At 38.5% G+C, this 17,799-nt stretch overlaps 1 protein-coding gene across 2 annotated transcripts in view; it reads left to right on the plus strand.

The window, feature by feature from the left end:
• Nucleotides 1–17,799, plus strand: part of Hdc (histidine decarboxylase) — a 70,425-nt gene that overhangs the window by 22,681 nt on the left and 29,945 nt on the right. For both annotated transcript variants that reach the window (XM_071590495.1, XM_071590485.1), the window contains exon 3: nucleotides 7,056–7,228. In XM_071590495.1, coding sequence (XP_071446596.1) covers nucleotides 7,056–7,228 — 173 coding nt within the window. The remainder of the gene's footprint in view (nucleotides 1–7,055; nucleotides 7,229–17,799) is intronic.

The raw sequence follows: 17,799 nt of genomic DNA on the forward strand, positions 1-17,799 counted from the left end.
CATATTTGACATTTCCAATATTTTCATATATCTCATGCTTAAATCAGCAACCTTAGTCAACCTCTAGCTACTTTTTAGACAGAAGTACGGTGGAAAGAAATGCCTCATGGCTGCTATGAGCCATTCCTTCTTTATTTATTCAATTCTCTCCCATTCTATTCAATTCTCCGCTGGGATTTTCATTTCTCCATTACTCTTCAGTGCTTTGACTTGCCTCGGTATCGATCTCCTCAGCTATTCCTTCCATTATGTTCCTCAGTATTTCGTTTTACTTTAGTATAACTATAAGACTTATACTAAAAAAGAGTTCATTTGCTTTGAGAGTGAACTTTCGAAGCGACTGTTTGAAATCTTTCAAAAGAATCTCTCTCCAATTAATGTTAAGTCCGTTCGCTGTAAGCAATTCCTCCTAAAACCTCAACGACCGACATTCCTGCTGCTTCTTCCCAAGATAACACATGCTTCTTTAGGGCGCACTTCCGTTCGTTCGCCTCGTAAAAAAAAACCTTGAACGACTTGATGACGCCCCCGACTACGCCGTCGAGATACGTTTCAATAGGGATTTCCAATCAAGCCCTTCGGATAGCATAGCACCCGTGCGATTCAATCACTTTTACTGATCCTTATAAAGTCAAACCCTTATCCCTATCGACTTACTTCAGAATGGCGGACACTATCGTGGCCTGATTTTCTACTCTGGGGAATAAAAGCATAAAAAAGAACATAGCTGTATGGTGCGAATATATGTTCTTTAATAGGAATGAGTCGTACGAAGGGACCGCGCGAAAGGTTTTGAATAAAATAAAATAAAAGCAGGGAGACAATGGGGTTTTTTCCAAGACGCCTCCCCAATTGATCTCTTGTGCGTGGGCCTCGGGGTTTATAGAAAAAATGTGTCGAGGAAGACACGTTATTGGAGGATAAAGTCCTCACATTGTCCGCCCCGTGCGAAGGTCAGAGGAGGCGGGTGGGCGTGGAGGGAAGGAAAGGAGAGGAAGAGCAGGGAAACGTAAAGAATGGGGAGCGGGAGATGAGGTCCAAATCGTTTTAGGGGATTTGAGGGAGTCAAGTCAGTCGGAAGTAAATAAGTGCGAAATGTCGGTGTCTGCCGAAAGATAGCAGCAAACACCCCATCGCCGCGCTGGCCAGTGGGAGACAAATCAAGTAGCTCCGTATCCAGGGTTTTAAGACAAGTTCCGTATAAAAAAAAGGATGGGTAAAATGGGACAGGAGAGCTAGTGGCAATTGGTTGGACGGTAAAACGGGAGGAGGGGTGGGCGAAGGAGGTAGGGGTAAAGGGTCCTGTACACGAGGAAGAGAACGGATCGAGGTGAGAGAGAGAGGGGGGACACGGAAGGGTGGGGGAATCGATCAGTGAGCGGGGGAAAAAGGTCCCTGCGACCTCCTTCCCCCGAAAAGGCACCATTTTCTCAATGACATCGGGAAAAAATCCGAGTAGATGTGATTGGGAAACTAGGAAGCATCAGGCGCTAAGGAGAAGATGATTCGAAGGGCTTGAAATTTTCCCCTCGCTCTTTGGATTATTGCCGCTAAGTGAATTGTATCCACCGTGTAAGTGATCGACAGTGAAATGACTTTTCTCGTATCATCATTTCTTAGCATGACGGAAATTGTAAAAAAACTGTCAAAAAGAGGATAAACAACTTACCTGAGCCTTGATTGCAGCCGAAGAGACGGGGTGCCATACATGCTCCATGATTTTGTACTAGTGGAATCCCAAATCGAGATTTCCTAGATGTAAAAATGTCACATGTAATTCCACTACATTTATTTGGCGAAACGTCATTTTGCAATTATTTAAACTAACGTTATCAGTTTAATAACCTGCGTAGTAAACATCACCATCAATCATAAAATTCATAAAATACATGTCGATTGATAGTGTTGGAATAAATAAAAATACGGTTAGTTATCAGTTAAGTGAAATATTATTTGATTCAATGACTCCATTCTTACTAGAGCAAACTTTTGTTATGAAAGGTAAAATATGTATTTCTTCAAGAATAATTTGGTGTTGAACTTGAGGCGCAAAGCGAAAGAAGGAACGCTTCTAAATCGGCTGAACGATAGACCTAAGCAAATTGGACGAAAGCAAATCGTATTAGCTCTCATGCAATAAATATTTTGACGACCTAAAACAAAGAAAATAGATGTTAAAGTTCTTCGCTTTTCGACTTCATCGCCACATACGTTCGACCGAAATAATATATTACAACTTGCACAGGATAGATTCATTCAGTATCTCTAATAAAAATGTTTAGCATGTACGTATCACAAAAAAATACTTCAAAGAATAAAAGGTAAAGAGAGAAGTCAAAGGAAGACACAGGAAGACGAGGGAAACCAACAGGACTCATCCTGAGACGCGACAGCATATCAAAGGCCATCATTAAAGGAACCGTAGAGGCGAGGACTCGTGGGGTAACGCTAAGTAACAATTACGATAAACAGGTGATAAAGGACGATGGCGAAAGGGCCGATGAAGTACTCGTAACGTATAGATTGGCACGTAACAGGATGGTTTGGAGTGTGGTTAAAATCCAATCTTCGGATTGATAACCCATTATCCTGATAAAACACAATGATGTGTCGTTTGCGACTGACGGAGTATATTGAACGGGGGGGGGTGAAAATTGTTTGGTTGTATCTAACGCCTACTTTTACAACATTCTACTGACATTCTGAGAATTCCCTTATCAGACGGGCTGTTTAAGTACTCCAATGTCATAACCTATTGCCTCATGCCCTTTCATGCCTTGGCTTGATGCCCTTAACCCACTCTCGAAAAAGATGTTTAACAAAATTTTATTCTTGAATTTTTCTATTTTATATAAAAATAATAATATATAATATAATATCTTATATCTAACATACGTATAAGATATTATGTAAACATTCGTATTCGGAATGTAAATAATACTCAACGTTGTTCGCCAACCGGCACATAAGTGAAAAGCAACACTAGCATCTAGGAAATAACAACAAGATGCAAGAATAATGAAACAATTCTCCTTCTCAAAAACTCAAACTATTTCACACCACTTGATTTTGATTCATTTTTCCTGGAAACATAAGCACTTAAGGAAAAAGGGAATTGAGAAAGTAAACGCTAACCAGAAAGGTCAAAAATGTTCTTCGAAATCAAACGTAGAATACATAAATGCATCGGGCAGCCCAAATTAAGAAAAGGAAATGTGACAAAAAATAGCACAGTTTCAACAGCGGGTGTGGGACGTTTCGTACCCGGCCCTTAGAAAAAATCGACTTCCTCAGCCGCCTACCACGACAAAACCTCAGGTGATAGCCCGGAGAGGGAGGAAAATCTCACGCAAACTGAAAAGGCATCTGGGAAGAATTGACCACGGAGGCGTTGGAGGGCTCAGGTCAACACGCCTCGTGCCGCGAGTTCCAGCAAACGAGAGACCTTAGGGTGGGAGGGAAAAGGACTTTTTCCTGGGCGACGGGAAACCGTATTTCGCCCCAAGCGATGAGCGAAGGGTCGAGAAGAATGAGAGCTGTTAGTGGTTCGTGGGAGTAAGGGACGAAAGAAAAAGAACTTTTCCGTCCCCATTATGTAGTTCGATAATGGCTTTGGGTTAAAAATGTGTTAACGCACACGAGTATTTGCTATCCGACGCTGAGCTTTTGTTTTTCCCCTCCTTTTTAGCTCGTGCGACGCTGAGATTTGAACGAGACGATGGTTTATCTGACTTCCACGAAGAAAAAGCGAGTGAGTGGAGACAAAAGGGAAGCATAAGAAAGGAAACGAAATTTTATATTAAAATTTTTGCATTTTTGAGTGATAGAGAGAAGGGTAATCGACTGACGTGTTAATATTTTAGGTTCATAATACTCCAATACTCCTGTTTATTTCCATCTTTCCTTTGCGTTAAATTTCTAGTAATCTAACACCAAAATAAATGTATTTAATCGCACTAATGCACCATAACTTTAATATTTTGCTTTAAAATAAACCTGAAGCTAATTCATTAGGGAATACAAAAGAGTGAGACCCCGGTAGGTAGCAATAGTTTTTGTGGTAGGCAATGGTCGAGGGCATTATCAACCAATAAAAATGTGATTAACTAGAAGGACGATTCGAGGAAACTAGGAAGAGAAATCGTTACGCTATTGTAAACGAATGGTGGCAATAGGGCGATGTTTCATTGTTCTCCACTCCGGAAGACACATGTAGATCCTGCAGTGCTCATCATGAACATCGATAGGCATCAGAATACCCTTGAGCGATATTCAAATCACCAATCTGGAATCGAATGTACACCATTGTCATAATAAATAAGCCACTGAACTGAACTTACGGCCAAAAACAATATCTCCTCTCTGGAAGAATCTCGAAGAGATCCAAAGATTGCCGATGACAAAATAAGATAATCATAGAAACACGTACCTTTTTATCATATTAGAATAGCCATTTTATTTAGCGAAAACTTATTTATATTTGTAACTTGGGCTCGATTTAATCACATACAATACTTAACTTTTTATTCAAAGTACAAACATATCTCGGTAATACATCCTATATTTATATATAAATAAAAGAAAGTACATAGACAGCAGAGAATCGCATAACAAAGACGTCTTTCTCATTAAATGACGCACGGAAATCATATAGGTTTTATTATTATGTGCTCTACATTTTCTTTTGCAGTACTCAAAATACGGAATCTATAATTCGCTACAATCCCTATTTTCCTCTAGGTCAGTTTCACATGCAATAATCTGGTTCTGTTTAGAGGCATTCTCATAGAAGGCAACAATCGGTATATCGCCCCACGATGTACTAACTCATAGGGCTAAGATCACCGGAGATCTAAATCATGGGACTCAAGAGTTTGAGGTCTATAAAGAAAATTTGCGAGAGCAAATATCGAGTGCTTGAGCTAAAATATCGCTGGGCTATATTGACAGAGGGCGATACCGAGCTTAAAATATCACAAAATCAGTCAAAGAAAGAGAACTGAAATGAAGGGCTGTAATAAAAAGAGATATTTATGATTCACAATTAAAAAAATAAAGGTAAATGTACACAGCAAAGTCCAAGAGATTTACTTAAAGCACCGAAAACAACTAATCAGGCATTAATTTAGACGAATGGGCCAAAGTAGTCCAGATATCTGGATTAGCAATGAATTAGCGTTAGTACCAGTTAAAAGGTAACGGCGTAAAGAATAAATCAATGAAGGTTACATGGAGCGTGCCGTTGTCCAAAACTTGACATTTGAGGAAAGAAAATAAGCGTAGATTGAAGTCTTTTGAGACGATGAAGATAAAAAATTAATAGACGAGAAGGAAGCGAGAATAACATGGAAGAGAAATGAAGAACGTGCTGGGAGAAATTCGAAAAGGTGGGAAAACCGGAGAAATTATGCGATGTTGAAGGCCGTGATAGAAGGAGAGTGTCAGTAAAGCGAGATCAAGATAAGGAAAAGAATAGACAATTTAGACGCCGGGAAGGACGAAGAGAGCGCAATGCTCTGAAGCATGATTCATTCTAAAACAAACTGTATTTATTTGAAGCTCTACTTGAGAATCGATATGCTCATGAATGCCAAGCCATTAGGAATTAGTTTTTTGGGTTCGTCCATTTCTGAAATGTCGTACATTACAAGGCATACTAGACTAGTTAGAATAATTCGTATAATTTATGCAACACGATTAAGACAGTATTCGAATGTCGCACACAATTAAGAGGCTAGCCTTGATGTCATTACGACAAAAAAAATATTTATCGTTTTACAAACTAGTGTTTAGGGTGTGGTAGTTGATTGAGTAAACTGCCGGGCTGCTGACAAGATTCGATCCCGGGTGACACCTTTGGCACCCACAGCTTGAACCAAGCTGTGCGGTTTTTCGGGTATCAAATTTTCCAAAGAAACCACAGGCGGCTCAGGGAAAGAAACTGGTCCCCCTTCTCTGATGTGTGAATTTCACCCGCCATTTAGGGTTTAGTGATAGATTAGCTCTGCTGAAACCTATCAAACAAACCTTCGCGTTGATTATTGTGGTTTGGTTAAGTATTAAGATTCTAGGTTCTTCCGGCATTTTTGTTAATCATCAAAGTAAAATTCATCGAATCTGCAGGGTATGGTTGAACTCCCTCATTCACAGTTGTCAATTTTTCATTCGGTTATAAAGGGCACTTATGATAATACATGCAGTTTAGCTGCATTACGGTGTTCACTGAAACTTTTTCTCCACACACATATTTTCACAATGCACAGATCGTATTAATGCCATTATAAATTTATTCATAAATTTTCAAAAGTTTTAAAAACCGAGAAGCTATATAATAGCAAGTTGATCAATTTTATTTACGTACTTTGCTCGATTTCTCAAGAAATTTCGGTCTCAATAGGGTATACAGATACAGAATACCTTATGCCTTGTAGGATTATTCGACTAAAGAAAGCCACCAAAAAGAAGAGAAATATACGTGTTACTATATCCGAGAGCAAGGAAAAGAAAAAGTTTCATTTTTACGAAAAATATCCCATACATTAAATTAAAAATCCTAGCCAAATCATCATGTTTCAAAAATTAAATTGATCATTCTTGGGCGTCTTACCCACGGTAAACGGGTTTGCAATCAAAATAACAAAATACTTCCACTCGGCATGTGATTTACACAAAGACTGTTATGATGTGGAATTTGGCCGACATTTCTAAAAATTAAGGAATTTGAGAATGTTAATTTATTGAAAGAAATGAAGGATTTCAAAACTTCGCCCCCCTCCAGTGATTACCGTAAAAGTGTGAAACATAAATGGCATAATATAAATTCATAAAGCTCAATACCTAGTTTTATAATACGTAGTTGCAAAGGGACCAGGAAAAAGGCACTTCATCACTATTTATGTATTTTCCGGTCCATTTGCAACTGGCTCCATGCTCTAATGTGTTAAGTATCACATAAAAGTTAATAAGACAACATTTATGACGCCATAAATACACCGCTGATAAAAATGAGATTGAAGTTAAATTGTAATGGACACGGGGGCTTTTTAACTTTTCAGGGAAGGAAATGGTGGACTGGATTGCAGACTACCTGGAAAACGTACGCGACCGAAGGGTGTTCCCAGACGTAAAACCTGGCTACCTGAGGCGCCTTGTTCCAGATTCCGCGCCTTTCGAACCAGAGCCCTGGGAGGATATATTTTCAGACATCGAAAGGGTAGTGATGCCAGGGGTGAGGAAAATATTCAATATCTTAAATGACGTTAACCACATAAGCATGGATGCATAAGGCGTTAGCCTAAGCTGATCCAAGACAGTACCTATACGAAGCATGACAGTGCTAACGGTACTTAGTTTATACAATATTCCACAAAAAAATTCGAAAATTGATAAAAAATATAGCATGAAAATAATAAACAAATATCGATTTTCATATTTATTTTGTCATCATTACTGGTTATCAATCTGAGGTTTGGTATGCTGCAGCTCTCTATAACTTATCTTTTTCTATTTAAATATCTTCATTCCTTCATAGCTCCCGGCAGCAACATTTTCCAATACTTGCTACGCGTCGTTTAAACTTGGCATTTCTCTAATTTTGCCCTCCATATTTCCTTTACTTATTGTCTTCAGTAAACCATCAAGCCTCAGGAAATACCTAACCATATTCCCTTTACTGGTAGGCGTCCTCCATGGGCCCCTCTCTTCATCCGCTCTTCGAAGTACTTTTTCATTGGCTACTCTATCCACTCATTTCCTGTGGTACCATGTTCCCATTTACAATTTCCCTACATGTGTGTGTGTGTGTGTACATATATATATATATATATATATATGTATATATACATATATATATATACATACACATGTATACATATATATACATACGTGTGTGTGTATATATATATATATATATATATATATATATATATATATATATATATATATATATATATATAGATATAGAGTAGGATGATGGATTTTGTGTTTTGTTAGGAGTAATAAAATATTTGTTTGGTAGTTGTGTCCATCCGAAAACCTACCTTAACCGGTAGATTACCTTAAAAAAATATAAATATGTGTGTATTTTTCTATACATACCCTCTATAAACGGAAATATGCATATATATTGCCGTTTAGTCTCCATTATTCGGTAAATTATTCTTGACAGAATCTTCTTAGCAGTTCAATATCGTATTTAGATATAAGTCAGAGGAAGTAACATTCATTTCCTTCAGAGCCGACACCATTAATAGATAGGGTAGGCTGGGTTCCGTGGAGATCATCCAAAAGCTCTTTAAAGGGAAGTGCGCTAATTAGTGCGTAATGTGAATATAACTGACCCAAGACCACTCGGTACGCATAATGGTAATTCTCGCGCACCTTTACGCAATCCCATTGTAGTTTTCTCATTCTTCCTATTTGCCAAAAGATGGCATAACAAATTTCATCCTCGAGATGAAGAGGAGTGCGTTATACCTATACCCTGTGCGATTATACTTAGCACAGATTATCTAAGCCAAACTACCACAGGAGTTTGACGGAATCTGATTGGCGGAAGTCGAGCTCACCCCTCACTAATGAAATCCATCCGTTCCGAGTAAGTGGCAGGGGGGCCGATCCCTATTTAGTTGGTCACATATGGCTTCCCGCAAGGTTTTCGTGCCCAAAAATTCAAACAGCTTGCATTTTAGCTGGATATGTTGGTAGATACCACCTACGCTGGCTAAACTATGTTGATTTTTTCTATCAGTTACGTAAATAATGAATAAAAGAATACTAATCACTCTTCCTTAGGGAACGACAGAGGATAAATTCACAAATTATGAATTAATCCCGGTGCATGTGTGTTGTGTTCAAAAAGAATATCGCAAACCTTGTTAACTATTTTAACGTTGACTACACATGGTTACAATTTGTCTATCAGAAATACATGTATTCACCTAACTCAAAATGATTTGTAAAACACTAAAATGCCTCTTTAACTGCTGTTCATTTCCCTCAATTTTATCATTTCCGAAACACCCAGTTGCTTTTAACAATATTCACTACTTTGTAAAATGTGTACGCCGATTGCAAGAAAAACTACTAACATTTTCCTATAAATCACTTTAAATTATTCACGATTATGTTCTTATCCATTTACTAGGATATAGATACAGTTTATACCGATCTGTAGCTTCCGGGATCATACCTGTTTCTGTCGATGGGAAAATTAGGGCTAGTTTCCAGTCTGGCTTAATTCTACCTCTGATGTAGACATATAGAATAGAATGGAGTAAAAATTTAATCTTAGAACTGCAGCGAATCGTTAATCCATTGCACCGAATATTTTCTAGAAAGTGAATAATTTCTAAGTCCCATTATGCAGTACTCGCGTTGATAATGCTTTCGGTCTTGGAGATTTAGTATTGGTCTTAGGCATTGACAGACTATATTTGTCACCTAATATCATATTACATTATTTTAGCTATAACTAAAAACTTGACCATTTATGATTCCACTATCATTGAGTCACTAATGTCAGGGTGATCTTTGCTAGTTCGAATGTCTTCAGCTATCATTCAACTCCTGTGATAACTACAATTTATTATTTGAGTACCCACTTTAGAAATTAATAATAATGCTCTTTGAAACGTTATCTTGCTGAGTAACCACGCCGTTAACAGCTATACGTATACTTTGATCCCTAAGGCTCCCAAGTCTGAGACCAAATTACCTCAGGACTGCAATAACCTAATTCAACTAATTAACCGTTAAATAAAGAAAAATCGGACTTATCGGAAGCCTATTATATCTTCTTTCGCCAAAACTCCAATTTATATACCATTCACTACCACGACACATTTTAAATGATGATCAATCTATTCTTTAATCACTAATGGTCATAAGTTTACTCTGCGCACGTTGACTCGCATGCTCCCCTCACGTGTACCCCTACTAATGTTTAGAATTAAGAAGCAGCAAATTAAGAGTACTTGAATTATTCCGAGTAACTTTAAATATAATTCATTCTAAACCGATATCTTTGCGCTTAATTTCGCATATCTACTTCCTTTTACATTAAATTGCATTCACTAATATACGAGGGTAGTATTAAGGGATCTAGGAATCATCACCAGCTGTCAGCGCTAGCGAAACGGGTTTCCCGCGTAGTAATAGGTAATCCTTTATGAGTAAATACGTGACGCGTCAGTGATCTGAGAAGAGATCTGTAGTACGGACGTCTCTCTATTGTTGTTCCCTGTAGTGATTTGTGAAGATGAAAAATATTGAGATCCGAGCAGTGATTAAATACTTCGTAAAGCAAGGTATGAAAGCAAAGGGAATTCATGCCGAATTTCAGAATACTCTGGGGGACTCTACTCCTTCATATTCAATTTTTGCCAAGGGGACAAACTTACTTAAGTTTGCTCGTGGCGGCTTAGATGTTGATTCGCGTAGTTTTTGGCCAAAATGCGCCACTACCCCAGAAATTATTGCAAAAGTGCGTAAAATGGAGGATAGCTGACTGAAAGTGAAGGAAATCGCTGAAGCTGTGGGGATGTCATCTGAACGGGCATATAACATTTTAATAGTGGAATTGGATATGAGAAAATTATCTACTAGATGGGTGCCACAACTCTTGACGTAGAATCAGAAACGCATCAGAATGGAAATTTCAGAAAAATATTTGACCCGATTTAAGACCAACCAACAAGATTTTCTGCGCCGGTTTGTGATCACAGATGAAACTTGGGTGCACTACTATACCATTGAGACAAAACCGCAGTCAAACAGTGAAAACATCGCCACCATTCACCACCGCCAAAGAAAGCAAAGGGAAAACGGTGGGCCGAATATGTGACGGTTCTTAGAATGCGAAAGGGATGCTGCTTATAGATAATCTTTTCTGTGGTTAATAAGACGCTAATCTCCTGGACCACCTACAGCAAAATATACAAGAAAAATTGCCAGGTTTAGCAAGGAAGAAAGTCATCTTTCATCAAGAAAATGCACGCCAACACACAAGTACCGTTGCCATAGTAAAATACGTGAACTAAGATACTGATTGCTGCCACACCTGCCTTTGTCGTCTGATTTGGCTTCATCAGATTCCCATCTCTTCCCCAAACTCAAAATTCTCCTCGGTGGACGAAGATCCTCTTTAAACAAAGAACTAAAAATATTTTACTGGACCAAAGCAATCTAATTTTCGAGATGGGATCAACACGTGGGAATATCGCTGGACCAAGTGCATTAGTGTACAGGGAGACTTCATTGGAAAAAATGTTTCACTGAGGTACGTCGATTATTTCTATTCCATTCAGAGAAATTTTCAAATTACCCTCGTATTTTAAGACTTATTAATAATCACCATTATTTATATAAATCTTAAGTATTGTTTGAATTGCTGGAGCGATATCACTATCTACTTGTATGGAGTAATATATCACTATCAATCTATCTTCATCTGTCAGTTTATTATTTACGTAAATAATAATGGAAATTAATAAATGAAAAAGAAACACTTTGTTCCAATCCACCACTTTATTTCAGGTACGACTAGTTTCGACGCTACGGCGTCATCCTCAGGTACGACTAGTTTCGACGCCGTAGCGTCGAAACTAGTCGTACCTGAAATAAAGTGGTGGATTGGAACAAAGTGTTTCTTTTTCATTTATTAAAATGAACTTCCACAAAGTTGAGGCTGAAACTATTGAGATAATGGAAATTAATGTTGAGGCTTACACGGAAACGTATGTCGATAATATATAAAAGGAAGATTAAGGTCTCTATTACACGTCCGTGTGGTAGCCTTGTAAGAGTTATTAGTTGGTTGAGAAACTAAAAATCCAGAAGAAAAATATGTACATTGACCACTCGAACGTACGAACATGAACGTTTCTAATCATGTATAATAGTTGGGAATCAGCTCCCTATCAGGCTTGAATTGAGAAATATAGTATACCCCATGCTGCCTAGATAAATATGGCAATTATGACACCCATTTCTGGAGCAGCGGAGAATACAGCAGTGGAGAATACATAGGTAATTTAGGCTAGGTAATATAGTGAAGGAAATATGCGTTTCGTAACCAAGAGGTCAGATCGAAAATAATGTCTGCGTATAATGAAACTAGTCAAAAAAGAGTCGATGTCGGCCGACTATTAGGCAACGGTTATATTCGTAAGAAATAATTCATTCTGATCGCTTCACACCGCGCCCTATTTAAAAAATCTCGGCCAAACTTGTCCTTAAGAACCTTCCCACGAGTCTAGCCCATGTATTTCCTTATTTTTCAAAATACAAAACTCGCTGACGCTGCTCGTCTTCTAACGTCCTCACCACTTCTCTTATTCTAGCCAAAAAACAGCCTGTGCACGCAAACTGTTACATCTGACCAATTTATGCCATTCTACCCATACAATTAATTAAACCCTCACACATCTAGAGAATCTACTTGATTCAGTTTCCTTGTGATTAATTTTTGCCTCAGATATCTTAAGTAAGTTCTATAACGAGTTATTCGACAGTATGGCAATATAAACGCGGTGATAGGGAAGGGTTCCAGACCTTTTTAAGGGAGAAGTATTGGGAATGGGTAAGTACTGGGCAGAATGTAGAAGAAATCTGGAAGATATTTAAAGAGATAATGGAGGAGGGATTAAATAACTTTGTTCCGAAAAAAATTCATAAAGAAAATATTGACTCAGAGTTCTACAACCGCAAAATCAGGTCCTTGAAGAGAAAACTAAGGGTGGTTCATAAAAAACGGAATGAACGCTCGGAATGACTCATAAATTACAAAATATTAGTTCGTAAATAAAATAGAGAAAAGAAAATAGCCAAAGAAACTTTCCTACAGAACATAATCTCGAAATATAATGGAAATACATTTTCTAAGTACCTGTGGAGGAGGAAAACGACAGGAAAAAAACAAGAGCTAAAAAGAAAGATGATGGAACACTAATCGTAGACGATAAAGAAAAGGCTAATGCATTTAACAATTGGTATGCAATTCTATTTAAGGGGATGGTAAACGAAAATGCTTCAGTAGATGTCTCTCATCGTCGGCAAGAAGGCGAAAACATATTAAATACTAAAAGTATTAAAACGGCAAGCGCAGAAATTTATGAACAAAAATTAGGACAATGGGGTAAATAAATCAAAATGGCCGGATGGTATTTTAATTGATTAGCTTAATTGCGCGGTAGTTTATTTTCAAATTATATTTATCATTTATTCAATTTTACCATAAACAATAATGCCCTGCCAAATGCTTGGAATGAGGTATATGTAACACCAATTTTCAAAGGAGGAGATAAGGCACTAGTTGATAATTATAGACCGGTAAGCTTGACGTCAGTTGCACAGGAAGGAAAGGTTAAATATTGGCGTCGAGACTTCAAAAACGGTCGCATAAATGGATGGCCATGATGAAAAGCGGAGTGGCATGCCCAGTCGCCAAACCGATGAAATCGTCAATACGTGGACCAAGATCTGCGATCTGATCGACGATTGACAATAAGTGCTCTGGCTGATAAATGTCCTTCTGTTGGACGCAAAACTATTTACACCATAGTTCCGGAATAGCGCGGACAACACAGATTGTGTTCAAGGTAGGTACCGCAAATGCTTACAAACTAACACAAAGAGCAAGGAATATTGAGGATTTTTGGATAGCTGTCAACATTCCCGACCTTGCACCTAGCGACTATTTCCTCTTATTGCATTGGAAACAGAGGCTTGGTGGACAACTGTTTGAAGACGACGAATCACTCAAGACCGCCGATGTCAAATGGCTCAATTCCCAGCGGCGCACATGTATGGAGCGTTACGAAAAGTGCTTAAAGGAAAACAGCGATTATCTGGAAAAGCAAAACGGTGTGAAGGCTTATGAAACAACGGAAATAACACAAAAAAAACCCTCTCATATTTGATCATAATGTAAGGTAACTGATATCTCGCTGCAGCTTCCGGGATTTTCCCCACTATGTAAACTAAAAGTTTCGTCCTAAACAGGTGGCCTCCCCGTTACTCCAAGAAAATAGATAGAGGTCTTTATTTGGGCGAAAATTGAAATCTAATGGTCCCTTCTTCCATTTAGCCCATCGGGAGAAAGGAAGGTGAACCTAATGCTCAATTGTCTTACCGGAAGTAACGAGAGACCTCATATGAGTCTATATTGTTATAGTACGTAGCAGTTATCACAAGGGGCCGATGGACAACTAAGGCCATTTACGTGATTAGGTAAAGGTGGGTAATTAGGTAGCCTTTAGATATTCAGGGAGTGGAGGAAGAAAATCCCGAAATCCGCATTAGCCAACTCTTAAGATAGGCGCAAGGGGTCCACAATTCAATGTCTCTTCCGAGGGACGGCGTTTATTTGAAATAGAATAAAGTATATAGAAGTGCTATCCACAAAGCACCCCAAGTAATTATCGAGATAATACTGCCATCGCACCCGGACTCTCGGGATGGGAAGCCAATACATTACTCACCGCACCATCCCAATCCCCGAAAAGCTATTTGGCTGTATCAGAACTTTGAATCTGGTGACAGGATAATAATGAGCATGCTTTGGCGTGCATGCACAGGCTGAAGACATGAAGTACGATAACACTATTTCCTTGCCATCGCATGGGAACGGTGATCTCATGGAGTTCTCGCCCTTCACAGAGGTGAATCCAATCAACTTGGTGCGCTCTCTTAGCACGCACATTAGCTAATGGAACGCAGTTGGAGAAGCATCAATATTGAGATTTGCATATCATACGACTCGTTTCGTGCAAAAATGCCTTTTATGTACGTACTCTATGAATATGGCAACAACAGCCAACCACTTAGTATGAAAATACAAAAAATTATGCAAAAGTGAAGCAAATACAGGATAAGTTAGCACGGTTTTCGTTGAAAACGAGCTTTACTTTTTATTCTACTATATAATTCACTTTTGAATGTGTTATAATATTGTAAGAGAATTCAAAATTCAGCCACTTTTCGATGCAATTACAGTCGTCAAAAACTCATTATCAGCAATATCCACGCTGTTGAAATACGTATTTTATATTGAAGTTCGAATTAAAATTCAACTACATTAACCAACCATAATAATCCCTGTGATAAATTGGCCGGAGGCAAAAGTTTAGAAATGAATGGGCATAAGCAGGCACTAAGCAGTTTAATCCACCAAATACTGAAATGTATACAAATCGTTTCTTGACTAAGCTATTCCCTGTTTCCTTAGTTAACCGAGAGATAATGCTAGGTTTCTTCATCTTTTGTAAAATGACTTCTCGTTTCTTTCTAGTGGTAAATCACAATATCACTATATATTTTCTTAGTCGTTCTGATCATCGTCGCCCCTACTGATTATCGACCTGAGGGTGGATCTACTACCAATATTCCTGTTATATTTTTCCGGTGAATGCAGTAGTTCCATTCTATTCTTCTCTTAATTATCCTGTTATGTTGATCATCTATTTCGGTTGCATAGGTTTGGCATTAGAAGTGAAGTTGAAAAAGCAGCCTGAGATTATTCGCCAAAGTTCTGATACATCAGCCCAGTTTTCATTACAAGGAAACAATTGATAAATAATTTCTTCTGCTACGAATATTTGCATCTCTATTCCTGAAATGTCATGTCAGTCATATCTAAGAAGCTCTGACTTGTCGACACAGTCGATAATCACTGTGAAACACCATAAGTACACCAACTGGATAGACTATCGTTTGACTGCCAATCAACACAAACCCTAAATGCAAGCCAAACTCATTTGCCTACTCTCATTCCTCAAAGCCATTGCCACTTCCTTCCTCGCTCAATCGTCAAAACGAATTGCACCCCTGGATGATGAAAAATCATCCATTATCTTACCTAATTACGGTAAATTAATTTAGTATATACTGGATATATATACAGGGTACCTAGATTCACAGAATTGTATTCATCATAATGCCGGAAGACTGTTGACACTAATTTTCAATGTGAGAATCCGAAAATGGCATGCAAAATCCCAGTAGCTGCTAGTTTTAAGTATTTTCCTCCCTAAAGTGTGCTGAACAGAAATACTGGTAAAAGGAATTATACGTGAACCAACTGCTAGTGGTGGTTAAGGAACTCCTACATGCCGAAGACGCAGGGTGGGTGGGACAGAGAAGAGTGATCGTCTCAGTATTCGGTTCTCATCACGATAGTGACTGGTAATTTGTTGCTCACATCCAGATGATTGTTCCCTACGTACACACAAGCAATTATTTAATGTTTCAAAAATACAGTGCATAGAGTACAGTGCATGTTCCTGTCATCAAATATCAGTGCAACCAAGGATGTATACCGCAATACATAAAAATGATCTTAAAGACCAATAAAATTACGAGGAACTTCTGTATGTAACTTCTACTGGGCGAGCATACATGGTGGCAAATGCCCAACAAATGACTCTTTTCCGACGAATCTCCATATCCCGTTGCCCTCCGAATGAGGGGTGATGCGTAAATTTAGATTTGCTCCCTAACATAACCTCGCTGTACAGATTAAGAAATCAAAGTCAAAAATAAATTAATGTACTTAGTCATGCCTGCAAAAAGGTGGATTAAAATCGGAACTTTGGTCTGTTTGCAATGAAAAATATCTCGATTAAAATGATAGATAATGAAAAAAAAGGAAATGAAACATGAGAGGAAAATTCATTATTTCCATGAATGCTTTCTAGTTTCTCCTACTGCCATTGCACCAACATGAGATATTTCAAAAGGAAAAAATATTTTGGTATCGGGGATCCATCGAGGCTAACCTGAAAAATAAAGACGAAATGAATGAAAGGTTCCAGGCTGCTGAGAGGAGACCGGCATGAGTTCTTTGTAGCCATCTGAGGGAATTCAGATGTCATTTAAAGTACAGGCATCAGAGACGGGCGAAAAACAAAAGAGGCGACATATATCTAAGAAAACTAGAGCGATAACACTAATTCCAAACGTATCGCAAAGCAGCGACAGAAGCAGTTCATAGATTGACTCTGGGATTACAAGGAATTTCAAGCGTAAAAATATGCGATGGGTGATTATTCTCGATCGCCTTCTTGGTACCACTTGTAAATACAATATCCTGAGAGCAAAATGGATTCCGCATACTTTTTCCATTTTATCCACCAGTTGAGCCCACGAGAGCGCGGTGTCTCTCCTGCGCCAATTACAAGAATCGACTAAGGTCACATTAACGACAATTGACAAGAGACGTGCAACGAGTTGAGTGCACCGGGCACCCTTACGTTGCATACCGGCAGATTGAGGATGGCGTTCTTCACAACATTGACGTCACAATTGACTCTCGACTCAATCTAATGTTCCTCGAAGAGCCTGGACGCCGGGGTTTGTTGAGGCTCAACCCGATCCACAGACTATCGCCTACGTGGATTATTGCTCTCTTCCGCGAGGTTGAAACGTTCACTGCTACCCGAGTGCGAGCGTGCCATGATGGACCAAAATCACGCCAAATTTCGAGAAGAGGGAATACTTTATTTCAAGAATATGCTATTTTGTCAATGCTTCCATTCCTTTCGATTTTCCAATAATGTTTCAACACCATTTCTTCAGCTGATATTAACGTAGGTCACCTTAGACACCGAGCTATTAAATAATAGCATTTTTCCAAAACGTTTAATCTCTCACTTCGTCCATTTTTTAGAAACACCTACGGAAGGGTCTCCAATTACCTTACCAGTTACCGCATTAAGGACATTCGCAATTAAAACAAATTTATGCTCTGGGCTCAGGGTTTGGTGAGTACATTATATGTGTATTATCGAATAGCCATAAGGA

The sequence above is a fragment of the Hetaerina americana genome, unplaced genomic scaffold (assembly GCF_022747635.1).
Source record: "Hetaerina americana unplaced genomic scaffold, ioHetAmer1.1.p SCAF_1, whole genome shotgun sequence".
Lineage (NCBI taxonomy): Eukaryota > Metazoa > Arthropoda > Insecta > Odonata > Calopterygidae > Hetaerina > Hetaerina americana.